The sequence below is a fragment of the Stylophora pistillata genome, chromosome 5, assembly GCF_964205215.1.
Source record: "Stylophora pistillata chromosome 5, jaStyPist1.2, whole genome shotgun sequence".
Classification (NCBI taxonomy): domain Eukaryota; kingdom Metazoa; phylum Cnidaria; class Anthozoa; order Scleractinia; family Pocilloporidae; genus Stylophora; species Stylophora pistillata.
The window spans coordinates 12,532,924-12,545,661 of NC_142523.1; the positions used below are offsets into that span (position 1 = coordinate 12,532,924).

General features: G+C 38.9%; 1 protein-coding gene across 1 annotated transcript; it reads left to right on the top strand.

Moving 5' to 3' along the window:
• The first annotated feature begins 1,269 nt into the window (after positions 1–1,269).
• LOC111339428 (uncharacterized) lies at positions 1,270–12,717 on the top strand. Its single transcript, XM_022946084.2, has 20 exons — positions 1,270–1,545; positions 2,115–2,239; positions 2,924–2,985; positions 4,150–4,213; positions 4,324–4,367; positions 5,113–5,161; positions 5,259–5,290; positions 6,202–6,247; positions 6,563–6,610; positions 7,337–7,368; positions 8,093–8,132; positions 8,593–8,634; positions 9,215–9,237; positions 9,468–9,513; positions 9,987–10,034; positions 10,666–10,697; positions 11,038–11,083; positions 11,922–11,950; positions 12,198–12,255; positions 12,549–12,717. Exons 1-20 carry the CDS (start codon positions 1,515–1,517, stop codon positions 12,615–12,617), a joined length of 966 nt encoding a protein of 321 aa, XP_022801819.2. The 5' UTR covers positions 1,270–1,514; the 3' UTR covers positions 12,618–12,717.
• The last annotated feature ends 21 nt before the right edge of the window (positions 12,718–12,738 follow it).

Below are 12,738 nucleotides of genomic sequence, written 5' to 3' on the forward strand. Positions count from 1 at the left end.
CAAGCTGTAGTAGATGCCTGACCGTGACCAAAGTGTAGAAAATCTTGACTTCTGCTTGGTTGATGTGTACAATAAACGATTTCTATGAAATATTTAAGATCAACCTGTTAAAGGGGGGGGGGGGTTCTTGAGTAGAATATGGCTGCTAGAGAGGAGAGGAAAAGATCTGGGGGCATCATCTCCTTAAAGATTTTGAGTCCATAGGAATTGCTTTATTTCTTCAAGAACACTAAAAAATGTTACTCTTTTGCAATAAGTAACTGCAATGCAAACATTTTTAGACTTTGTGTGTAGGGTTGGATTGCCCCTCCCCAAGCCCCTCCCAGATTAAAAAAAAAAAAGAAAACTCAGACAAGCTGTAGTAGATGCCTGACTGTGACCAGAGTGTAGAAAATCTCTTCCTTTTTTAAATTTCAAATTTAACTTTTACCCTTCCTCTCCCCTCTTTGTATTATTTTTGTATTCATGCATGGCGCGTGTGATTCAACAAATTAACTTATCACGTCAAAGAACTTTAACATTTTGACATTGAAAACTGACGTGGACATTTCGCCCTTATCTTGGTGGTTGTTTTTCTTTTTTGGTGAGGAGTTAGTTTGGTTGCTGTTTTTGAGTTTTCGTTCACGTCAATTTGTTATACCTCAGTTTGGAATTTTGATAATTTTTTCGGAACTTTTACTAAAGCCGAATGTTCTGGTTATTTCAACAAGTTAATACGTATTTTATACGGAGTTTGGACTCAACCTCTTTTTTCGTTATCGTTCATTGGAACAGTGCTAATGCACGGATGTTTGTTCTTCTTTGTTATTAAAAGTTAAGTGTGGAATGCTCTCTACAAGCACCTCCTAGGATAGAAATCCCAACATACTTTGATTAAAGCGAGGCCTAGTCTAAAAATCCTGTCGACGTATCCAGTTGTTACATTCTAAACTGGCTGTGACTTCTGACATAAGCTGTAGTGCAGCAGCGACGCAACATGGACGCTACACCTAATTTGGGTCAGGGCGCCTTAGATTTACACTTTCATCTTGCATGTTATTAGACAACAAAGATATGCGCCGATCACAGAATTTCCTTTTTCTGTTTAGACCTTTGTTCAAAGCGCAAGCAAACAGGAGCTAGGAGCAAAATAACAAAAGCGAGTTCAAGGCAGTGGAAGAGGCCTCGGAATGGCGCGCGCGCTTCGCTCACAGAAAGACGACAAAAAATTAATTGCGCAGACAGGCTAACGATGCTACAGATACAGATGCCTACCTCTTCTAACTGTACAAATATTTGCAGTTTGCGACGTAACTAGAAAAAGGTACCTCCATTGTAAGTCTCAAGGGAGGCTAAAAGAGATTGGGCATAGCCGCGCGCGCAAATTGTTTTTTTTCACGTAGCGCCGACGTAAGTTACACGTCACAAAGAGAGATCTCGCGTCAGAAATTGAAAACGGCAAAAAAAAAAAAGTTTTGAAGAATCAGTTTGCGGGAAAGACGATCAGACTTGCAAACAAAACAGCCAAAACTACTATGGCGAGTTGTAAGAAGAAATACTCTGAACGTAAGTTAATGAAATGATTTTATGATGTTTATAGTAAACAAATGGCTAGCTGGCTGGAAATTTCCTGGTTATTTTCACGGTAAATCACGCATGGATGTTTGCGCCCTGAAACTTAGTGGTAAAAGTTAAAAAAATTATAAACAACAAAAGACTGTCAAGACTGTTAAGGATCATTTTAAGATTGGAAAATGTACTAAAGCAGCGTCTGGATTTTGAGTTGTTACGTTTTAATCATTGGGAACATTCAGTGCAACATTTCGATCTCATTTGCGCAATTTTCAATATTGAGTGTCAAAAGATTGGTTTTGCTTTACTTTGCTTTGTGATTGGTCCATAAAACTCGCGCCTCTCTCTTACCCAATCAGATGCAAAACTGATAAAACCAATCGCGACTTAGTCGGCCGCTTTTTCCCGCGCTTTAAGCAGTGTGGTTGTATTTACTTTGAAATATCATTGGCTGTTAAAGGTATTTTCTTTTCCTCTATGGGCCGTTGTGTTTACCTTGATTTTAGTTTTAAGACATTCAATTGAAAAGCGCTCTAATTTCTAACGTATTGTACTTGTTTTAGTTCGCACAAACCGCAAGGAAAAGTTTTCCTCTCCTAAGAAGGAATTGTCTTCTGATAACAACAATGTACCTTCGTCTGACATCGATTTGATGTCAAAATGTAATGAACTTGAACAGAAAAACAAGGTAGGTCTAAACACCAACTTTAAGCTTACAGTTTCGCGCAAAAAATTATCCAACCCTTGAACAGGTCTTTTTTACAGCCCAGAGGTAGCTATACGAAATTAGATTAGTATAGTTTGCCTTGCCTGAAATTTCTGCAGAACAGTATAATTGGATAAGCATTTAGGTCATAACCTTAGAATTGTAGTCGACCCTCCCACCGAATTAATTCTAAAGAAGGGCGTAATGAAAAGAGCAACATTGGAACATTTTCTTTTCTTGACTTAAATTATTCAAACCAGGGTACCCACCCAAGTGAATTATATATATATGAATATGTATAAAGTTTAAAAATTGCGAGGATGGACAACTTCCGACGTCAAAAATATAAAAAATGTTTTTAATAAAAAACGTTTCGGTCAGAGACCTTCTTCAGTTATTTATTTATTTAAGCTTACAGTAAATAGTAAATAACTGAAGAAGGTCTCTGGCCGAAACGTTTTTTATTAAAAAAAAATTTTATATTTTTGACGTCAGAAGCTGTCCATCCTCGCAATTTTTAAACTTTCCACGTTCGTGTTTGCTGTGAGGTTTGGACAGCGAATCTTTATTGATCCTCCTGGCGCGGTGCACCTTTGTTGGCCTGAGAGTTCCACTAACTGAAGGACTATATGAATATGTATATATATACATTTTTTTTTTCAATAGGATTTGAGGGAGCAAATCGAGTCCAAGAAAAGCACAATTCATAGTGAATTGGCTAAAATCCAGTAAGTCTCCTGCTGCATTTTTATGGCTAAGAAATGATTAATTCTGCTAGAAGTGGACGAGCAACCATGGTTGAAATTCATATTTACATAAAAAGGGCGTTCTCTAGTTTAAGAATTTCTTTAAAACAAGAATTGATTCAAATTACTAATTTTCTTCTTTCAATTAAAGACACAGCCAGCGAAAAGGCCCCTGTATTTAACGCTGCAGAACGTGCGTTTCTCCGCATGCATGAAGATTCGAGACAAGTCGGAGAAGTTTGCCGGGGGGGGTCTGTCACTAGCCACCCTTGCAAACCTCTCGCCGGCTCGTATTGCTCAAGGCTAGTCCCGTGGACGAAGAGCGCTTGTGCAGAAGGGCTTATAACGAGGGCCTGCATAATAAAACCGTTATTCTATATGCTATTTTTAAAAACTGGATCATTGGATAATGCAATTCAAGACTTTTTATTGGCTTAGCCATTATGGTATAGGAGCCAATATACCATAATCTAATATCTGTACATTGTAGCATCCGGTTTCTTCTTACAAAATAAAGCCGAGAAGATTTGCCTAATATCTTGGGGGCGTTTTTTTTTAATAAAACAGTTATTCCACTCGCGTAGCGCCTCGTTGGCTATCTATCATCTCTTATTATATAGATACTGATGAGATACCAGGATTTCTCCTTTTACTAAAAAATCATATCTTCACCGCGCACAGTGAAGATACTATTTTTATCTTTCACGTGTGAGGATATTGGTGTGGCCATGGTTACCAACATAATTACCCAATTGCTGTTTCGAAAATGAATAAAAAAGTTGTCTTTTGTGTGGAAATTTCATCAGTATCTATATAATAAACAGAACATTACATGGCCGCTTGGGGATACGAATTTTATCTTCTCGTGCTTAAAGTATCTCTCACGAGTGAGCGCAGCGAACGAGTGAGAGATACTTTCAGCACGAGAAGATAAAATTCGTATCCCCAAGCGGCCATGTAGTATCCTCTATATATCCAACGCGCGCTCGTGGAATAATTGTTAAGTATACAGCTATTCAGTTTTCTCGATTGAGAGAAGGGGTCGGCTGCATATATAAGAATTACTTGGTGCACCCTAGATAACTGGACATAGTTTGGTTAACGTCCTCTCGCACACCTAATTTTTCTCTTTCAATTCGCACGCAGAGATTCTCAATTGACCTCAAAGGAAGGGCGTAAAAGACTTGAGATGGAAACAAGTGCCCTAAAGGTGAAACTTTAAAGTTATCGCACGAAATAACTATCAAAAAGTCATGTTGCCAATAGTCTTAACAACTGGGTAAATCGTCGTGCTAAGTGAAACCGTTTATCTTTTGACAGAGTGAAGTGGCAAAATTGCGAGTAGAGAATATCCAGAATTATAAGTAAGTATCACGTACTGCCTGTTCATAGTTGAATCGATCACTGGCCAGTATTTAGTGTTACCCTACAAGAGCACTATGATAGGTGTTTTGACACTTTGTCTGAGGTGGCGCCAGGTACTAACTTACTGAAAACAATTCGTATTGACAAAGTGTTTAGAGATCTTTCGTAAAACACAGACGTTTAGAGCCAGACTTTCTGTAGATAAAAATTGAAATAAGCTCGTAGAAGTCTTTACAGTCAAAACACGCCACATTTGAAAGGGTATGAAGTCACCTCGCCACCAGGAAGACTCACCACCAACGATCTCGCTACCAAAGTGTAATCTTTGTGGTAGCGAGATTATTTTGATGGCGAACTCGCTGGTGGCTATCTTCCTGGTGGCGAGGTGACTGTAATTCTTTGAAAGGCATTAATTCAGCGGCGTGCGCAGAGATTTGAGGTGAGACTAGTTACCTTTTGAGTAGCGCAGTGCGGGGGTACCAGCTCTACTGTATTCTGCGATATTTGTCTCCGCCTTTGAAAATGATGCCAGAGACCTGCGATGTGCATAAAGAGATGGCTGTTTTTATTGAAAATTCGTGGGAGAGTGTTTGAGGAGACCTAGCCATGCTCTTTTCGATTCTTTTGATATCTTTGCCGAAGTATAGTTTTCTAGCACGCCGGTATCATTGGCGAATGGTGCAGAATTAAATTATTTGTTTGTTTGTGTTTGCCCAAATATTGTTCTCTTTACTTTATGCTTAGACTTTGTAATCAAAACAGGATTAAAGAAGAGAAGTACTATGACAATGCTGTAAGTAAACGGTACTTTGGTAATTTTTAGAATTCTAAAAATTCTTTAAAGCGTCATATCAACTTTTTTATTGTAACTTCCTTTTTTTCCATTGAAGGAGAACGTAAACAAAATAAAAAAGTTAAGAAGGTGAGTACTGACAAACTTTTACAGTTGTTTTTCGCTCCTCGGTACTTTCTCTAATAAGTCCCATCGTCATCACTCTTCTCTATTTTTTGCTTCTCTTATTTCAAGGAAGAAGCCGATGTTTTTGGTGCTAACGCCCATTTCGGTAGAAACAAAGGGACCGGTATATCTGGTGTGAGGGGAGAATTTGAGGGATTTTGGTTGCGTCACAATAAAATCCACCCGATCCCCCTAAGGCTCTTTAGTATTCTGAAGACCCCCCTCCCACAGGCAGTCAATGGTCTATTTAACAATTATTCCACAAGCGCGCGTTGGATATGAGATGATAGATAGCCTACTCGACGCTACGCGCCTCGTTGGCTATAATCATCTCATATCCAACAAGCGCGAGTGGAATAATTGTTTTATTAAAAACGTTAAATTAAATTATCAAATTTTATTAAATTTTTAGCTCCCTTTTAATTTTGAGCTGACACGTACGCTTGCCATAATTGTAGATTAGGGTATATTGGCTGATATACCATAATGGCTAAGCCAATAAAAAGTCTTGAATTGCTTTATCCAATGATCTAGTTTTTAATAATCCCCATTATACCTTGTTTGCGGCTGACTCCCCGTTCGTTCCCCTTGAAAACCATGTGATCCCCCAAAATCTTTCGACCCCCCTTCCCCCCCCGCGATAAACAAGTGCCTAAGACAAAAAGATTATTACAGAGGAATAATTGCGAACGAAAAATTTTTTCTAAAAAGAAATGAAGATCGTAATGCACGAAGTGTAGTTGTGCTTAACAGAAGTTTTCCCTCTCTTCTTCTCTGCTTGTTAGCTTCACCTAATATCCCTTTGCCAGCGTTCAATTAAAAATCATTTTTGACGATCTCGAACTTTACTTTACAAATCTTTTCTCCTTTCATAGCGCCGCTGAAAATCTCACAGAGAAAGCAACAAATTGCAGAAATGAAGTAAGTTTACAATTTTTTTCTCCAGAGGAGAAAAAGGCTTTTTTCCCTCCATTTCATACCCTCCCTCCCCTGGCCCTTTCCAGACGTTCAGTGAGTAAATTGAAACACGACAAAAAAGGTAAAAAAAAAAAAAAAAGAAGAAAAAAAGAGAGGTGGGGTGGGGTTGCGTCGCGACCCGACCCGACCCGACCCGACCCAAACTGACCCAAACCTCCCACGGTTTTTCTCTAACGCGACGTGCCACAGGCTAGGTGCTCCCGCAGTGTGTTTCACCAGATATCATTTGGTTTACTGCATTTTTCCTTTCAAAAACAGATTAACCAGTTGATGACTGTGAAGGAATCGTCACTTTTGAATTTCAAGGTTTGATTATTGTGCTGCAATAAGGTTTTAAAATCAGTCGTTAGCCCCTCTGGGCAGCTCTTAAGACTTCTGCCACCTTATCATAAACAAACTTAAAAGATGCAAAACGAAAACTTAGCACAGCTAGACAGGAGCCAAAGTAGAGGGCTTCTGAACTGGGTCAATCTCTCCTTCTCCCCAAAGAACCATCGCGACGATGGTAAAGGTAATTGTCGCTCACGCGCGTTACAGTAGTTGAGTTAACTTCTTCTTTTATGTGGGGAGATCGGGGAGAGGGTTGGGGTTTTTATGTAAGTAAGTAAGTAAGTAAGTAAGTAAGTAATTCTTTATTTAATGTGGCACCACACTTAGCTACAAGCTACTTTCCAGGAGGCCCACAATAAACAACAGAAACAAATAATTCAAATTGACCATAAATTGTTAAGAATCCCAACCGGTCGGAGGCAAAGCAGTTGGCTATTTACAAGCGTGGCCGAGGATTTGAACTCGGAGCTACCGTGAAACAGATCCAGGTAGTGGTCAGAGCGGGACTCGAACCCAGGAGCAGCGGGTTGCGAGTCCGACGCACGCTGACCACTCGGCCACGCTGCCTTCCGTAAATGTACGGTTTCCTGTGAATTCGATATCAATCAATACAAGATACGAGCGCAAAAGAGTCTAGTGATCGAAGCCTTCTATTAAAATCAACCGTTGTTTAAGTTGTTCTTCTTTTCTTTTTGTCTGCAGGAAAAGAATCAGTTAAAGGAAGACCTAGAGAGGTTTGCGACCAGTTTTTCGACTCTTCCAGAAATTTCCAATACAACAGAAAATATAATAATCCCATCCACGTCTTTTTAACGTGGTTGAAAAAGCTCTTTGATCCTTTTTCATGAACCAACCACAATAAAAACCTCGCCTCCTTCAACATCGATGCAGCTTCGTCAGTTATGTACCCAACGAAAGCGCCATCCTTGCGGCCAAAGATCTTTCCCCATGTTCCCCGGTCGATATTTTGGCTTAGTTATAATGTGAGAGAACCAGAACTAATATAATATAAGTGTACGTATGATGCACGATCCTCGCAGTAGAGAGCGCTATTTATGCAATAGCGAAAATCAGACCTGAAAAAAAATCAGGCCTGTACGGGATTCGAACCACTGACCTCTGCGATACTAGTGCAGCGCTCTACCATTTGAGCTAACAAGCCAACTGGGAGCAGGCCGTTAAGTTGATTCGTAATAAACCCGTGATGATAAATTGGTAGAGCGCTGCACTAGTATCGCAGAGGTCAGTGGTTCGAATCCCGTACAGGCCTGATTTTTTTCAGGTCTGATTTTCGCTATTGCATAAATAGCGCTCTCTACTGCGAGGATCGTGCATCATACGTATCTAATACCGCAGTTCAAATATATGAACCTCATATATTCATTATATCTCATATAAGTGTGTAGCTATCCACACGTTGGTGTCAAAGGCGACTAACTATTGCGTTTTATTTTACAGCCAGATTGCAGAATTAACAAAGGAACTTCAAGACAAGGAGGTGAGCGTGATTACGCTATTTCTATTCATCATGAATCTAGAAGCCCTCTATTACAAAGGCCACAATTTGATTACAGCGAGTTGAGTGAGAAGCCAAACAATGTGCAGCGGTTAATGAAATAAAAGGAGCCTCTCCCGTTGCTAAGTTTCCAACGACTTATAGGTTCATACAAAAATCTTTTTTCGCTATCGCCGGATTTCTACGCGTGAGAGTTGATTTGGACTTCGCCCTTATCAACTATAGAAATCGCAGAAAAACCGAAATCAACCGAAGAGAAACCGAAAATAGAACGAAGAGAAACCGAAAATAAACCGAAGAGAAACCTAACAAACAGATGCCTTGTGAATACCTCTCTCTTCGTTGACTGCAAGGGTAGTCCTGCTAAATCAGCGAAGTTCTGCCAAAACTTTCTCATTCTTTCCTTAGTGCTTTTGTCTCACACCTTTTTTTCATTTCTTAGGTGGCAATCCCTAACAGTCTCGTAGCTGAGCAGAAATTCAAGGTGTGCATTTATTATTATGATAGAGGTCGAAAGAGAAAATCATACTGTCTTTTTTTTTTTCTCGGTCTTGGTACGTGATACACTTCCAACATGCTTTAAGCTCAAAGATTTTTACAGCCTTAGCGATATGTCTTTTAGACGACGGTAGAAATGAGGATAAAGTTTCAACTTTTTTTCTGCCTGTCATTGAGTAACTGACTTGGGACTGACCAATAGAGAGGTTTCATTGAAAGGAGAATCAATTACAAAAACACTATGCAGAAAACATTCGTAACTCACACAGCAAGAAGCCTGGAAGGGATTCATTAATTAATTCTCCAAAAGATTAGCTTCTCAAGAGAAAAAAAAGTTTAGTAAAAAACTTTCGTCAAAAACACATGGTTTACTAAAGAGATTTATTCTAGCGATAAAATTTATACCGAGAGTCTAAAAGTCCTCCCTTCGCAACAGCTGTTGTAAAAATATATCAAACATAAAAAATTCAGAAAATGTCAAGGCCGTTTTACGCCCTTTGCATGTAGAGACTTCTTAAACAGCTGTATTTTAGAGTTTTAACAATATCATTTCGTACTTTTTGTAGGAGAAGAAAACTGAGGCACAGAGGTAAATATAATCAGGCTCTCTGGCGACGGTGGTTGGGCTTCAATTCTAAAATAAAACCTTCCTCGTTGTTAAAGTGAAACGTAGGAATTCCAGCTACTTTATGAACGGTGATAAATCGCACAATTTTTTTCAAACTGAATGACAAATACATTGAGGTTTTCTTCGTCATCTCTGAGGAACAGCTATACATGTCATTAATGCAGTTGGCTTACTTTTTTATTCCTGTACAGAACAATGAAAGAGCTTTTAGAAAGAGAGAGCGAAATGCAACAAAAAGTAAGCGAGTTTTCTAATCTTAAAACAAGCCTCGTTTTGCCAGGTTATGTCATTTGAAATAGTAAATATTGATGTAGATAAAAAGGAAAGATGACCCGCTTTTCTATTATTGTCGTTGTTTTTTTTTTAATCATCATCCTTTTTAGATCGACGTCCCTGCATGGCCATCATAAGGGACCGGTGATTGTTTCTAGCCAGGGAGGGGAGGGGGGTAGTCGTCGGATTTTGATTGTGTCATGATCATGATAAAATTTTGCTGATCTCCCGACAAGGCTGTAAAGTATTTTTATGACCCCCCTCCCCTCTCCTAAGCAGTCAATTTTCTGTAGTCTCCCCCTCTGTTTATTCTTTGTTGGCGACGACTGATCCTCTCTTTGTCCCCCTTGAAAACCACGAATCATCAGTGTTCCCTAAATATTGTTACTTATCTCATTTTCTTTCATGAAATTTTCATTGTGTTGTTTCATTATCAGAGACGTCTCCTGAATGCGTCCAGACATAAGATCGACATGGAGTTAAAGGTTGGAACAATTATGGTTTGACTTTGGCACAAATGTTGGTAGAATATACTTAAACATTCATATGTGTTTCTGTGATTAGTTTACGGGAACAAACGCTCGTCAGCATTAAAGCCAATCGGCCACACATGAAAGCCCAAAACCAGTCGTACGTAGACAATACTTGAGTCCGGTGATGTATATTTGCTATGAATTCTCGTTGGTTCATGCGTTCTGTTTTTGCCGTACAGACCGTTTCCACGGAAACGGTCATATGCCATGTATTTTGCTCGCAAAAGCCTGTAAAATAAAAATAAATATAAAATAAAAATAAATATAAACAAAAATAAATATAAATAAATATAAAATAAATATGAAATCAAAATAAATATAAGTTTGGTCCGAGTACCATATGACAAATCACTTATTCACCTCGCTACACTCGATCCGCACTGCCGCGATCCCGGGCTGATGTTCCCCTGATCGGTCCTTCCGCTCGTTTAGTGAGAAGTTAACATTCGGCAAATTATATCCATGAGTTCACCATACTGTCACTGATTATACTTTCAATCAAATATCTTACGCAAGTAAAGATGCTACATCTAATTATAATTTGATGATACTGATGTTTTTTGTTTATTAATTTCTTTCATAGATACTCCCAGTTGAATGCAAAGACGTCAAAAGGTAATGTTTGGACATGCGCAATATATCAACCACAACTTCCTTTAACTTAGTTGAAAAAATGTCAGAAACTAAAATTCGGCGAATTATACCACACCTGACCCCACTGTAGTTACAGAATAAAAAAAAAAAGGAAAAAAGAGATACTGGAAAATATAATGAATGATGATGAAATATTCTCAGGCTTCAATATATTTATTTCATTGTGGATTGAAAGGAAGTACTAATCAGTAGGTCGTGGATTCGACTCCCTCTGCTGGGAGAACTTTCTCCGAGTATGCCTGTTTCACTAACTGAATAACATCATCTTTCTCTTGAATAAGAAACGGTTGTTTTGTTACAGAGGAGTTGCTGAGAAAGACAGACAATTTGCGATTTGGCGTATTGAGGTAGGCCAGGATTAATTTTCAAATTTAATTTCCTTTATTTAACAAATGGTAAACACCACAGCGTACACTATTGAGTTATGGATGCACGCGGGAGGTTGCTAAGCACGAAAGAAGCGTAAGAGTCGCTCGAGGCGATAGCCGGGAGCGACTCTACCTTCTTGAGTGCTTAGCAAATCTCCCAAGTGCATCCATAACTCAATAGCGTACGCTGTGGTGTTTACCATTTGTTTTATAACATAACATTGATACATTGTAGCTAAAGAGTTCCCTTTTATTTAACAAATCTTACGCGACCAGAAAAAACAAGCGCGCGCGGAAAAACAGTCTTTGCATTTGCTCACGTCAGCAGCGTACACCCATGGGCAAATGGAGGACGCTAAATTGACCAATCAGAGCGCGCGCTTTACTTTGGTTATGTTATAATAATAGTGTGTACAGCGGTTCTTTTTGTGTGTGTTTGTGTTTTGTCTTTCCTACCTCAGCACGCGCAGAGATAAGGAGTGAGAAGAAAACTTATTGAAAATTCATATGAACATGAAAGTGAACATCAGCGCTCATTGTTCGACTTCAGCTTTCTTTTTTTATCTCCTGATTACTTCACATCTAAAGCAATTTGTTACTCTTCTTTTCACAAGAAAACTCAAATACATGGTCAGGTCTGTTCCAACATAGGAAGCCAATTATTTGCGTTTCTCTCGCATTGCTGTCCGCGAGTAGTCTGGAAAGGGGTGGGTTTTCTATCTCGGTGACGTCTCGGCTGACAAGAGAATCTAGCGATGACCCAGACGTTTACACCATTTCAGTTTGTCTTAGAGATTTTTTTTTGCGTCTCTTTCAGGCCAAGATGGAGCTTAACGACAAAGAGAAGTAAGCTCGATAAGTGGACTTGCAGTAATATCTGAGGAATCCAGTGTAGTTATAATATTTACTTGACTTAATTTTGTAATCCCTGGAGATTAACGGAAGTATTCGAAAACAACAAGTGCGTTGTGGGGAAGGGGAGGGGGGGGGGTGGAGGTTCTGAGGTGCGTGTGACCCCATGTCTGAAAGTAATATACGAAATTATAATTAAAAAAATATTTATATATTCATCCTTCTTTGTTGTATGTTGCAGTGAGCTTGAAGATCTGAAGATTCAAATCCGTGAGCTCAAGGAAACAGAGATTTCTCAGGTATTTTATCTTCATTTTTGACAACATGGATCCATAAAGCTATATTCTTTATCATCGTCCTTTCTAAATGAAGTTTTTTTTCCCCATAAACCTGTTTTTTTAACCAGATGTAACCAAACTGTCCGTACACAGCAGGAGGAACCAAACAGATATTTTCAATCCAGAACTGAAAAGAGTTATTCCTTGATTCTCATTTCACTATCCCACTGAGAATTTCCAAGTAACTAGCTATCACTATCACAATGCCTGTATTGAAATCTATTTTTTTTAATGCTCTTTCTTTATGATGTTAGGTTCTTCCTCTCAAGGAGTCCGATCGCCCAGCTAAGCGTTTCACTTCCAGACTTCGACGCCAACGATGAGATATTTTAACTCACATCATACTGAAAATTAACTTGCCTGAACCTTCAGCAACCAATTATTAATAAAAGTAAAGCCATTATTGGTATTCATGGAAGCAAACATTGAAGTTGTAGTTTGAAG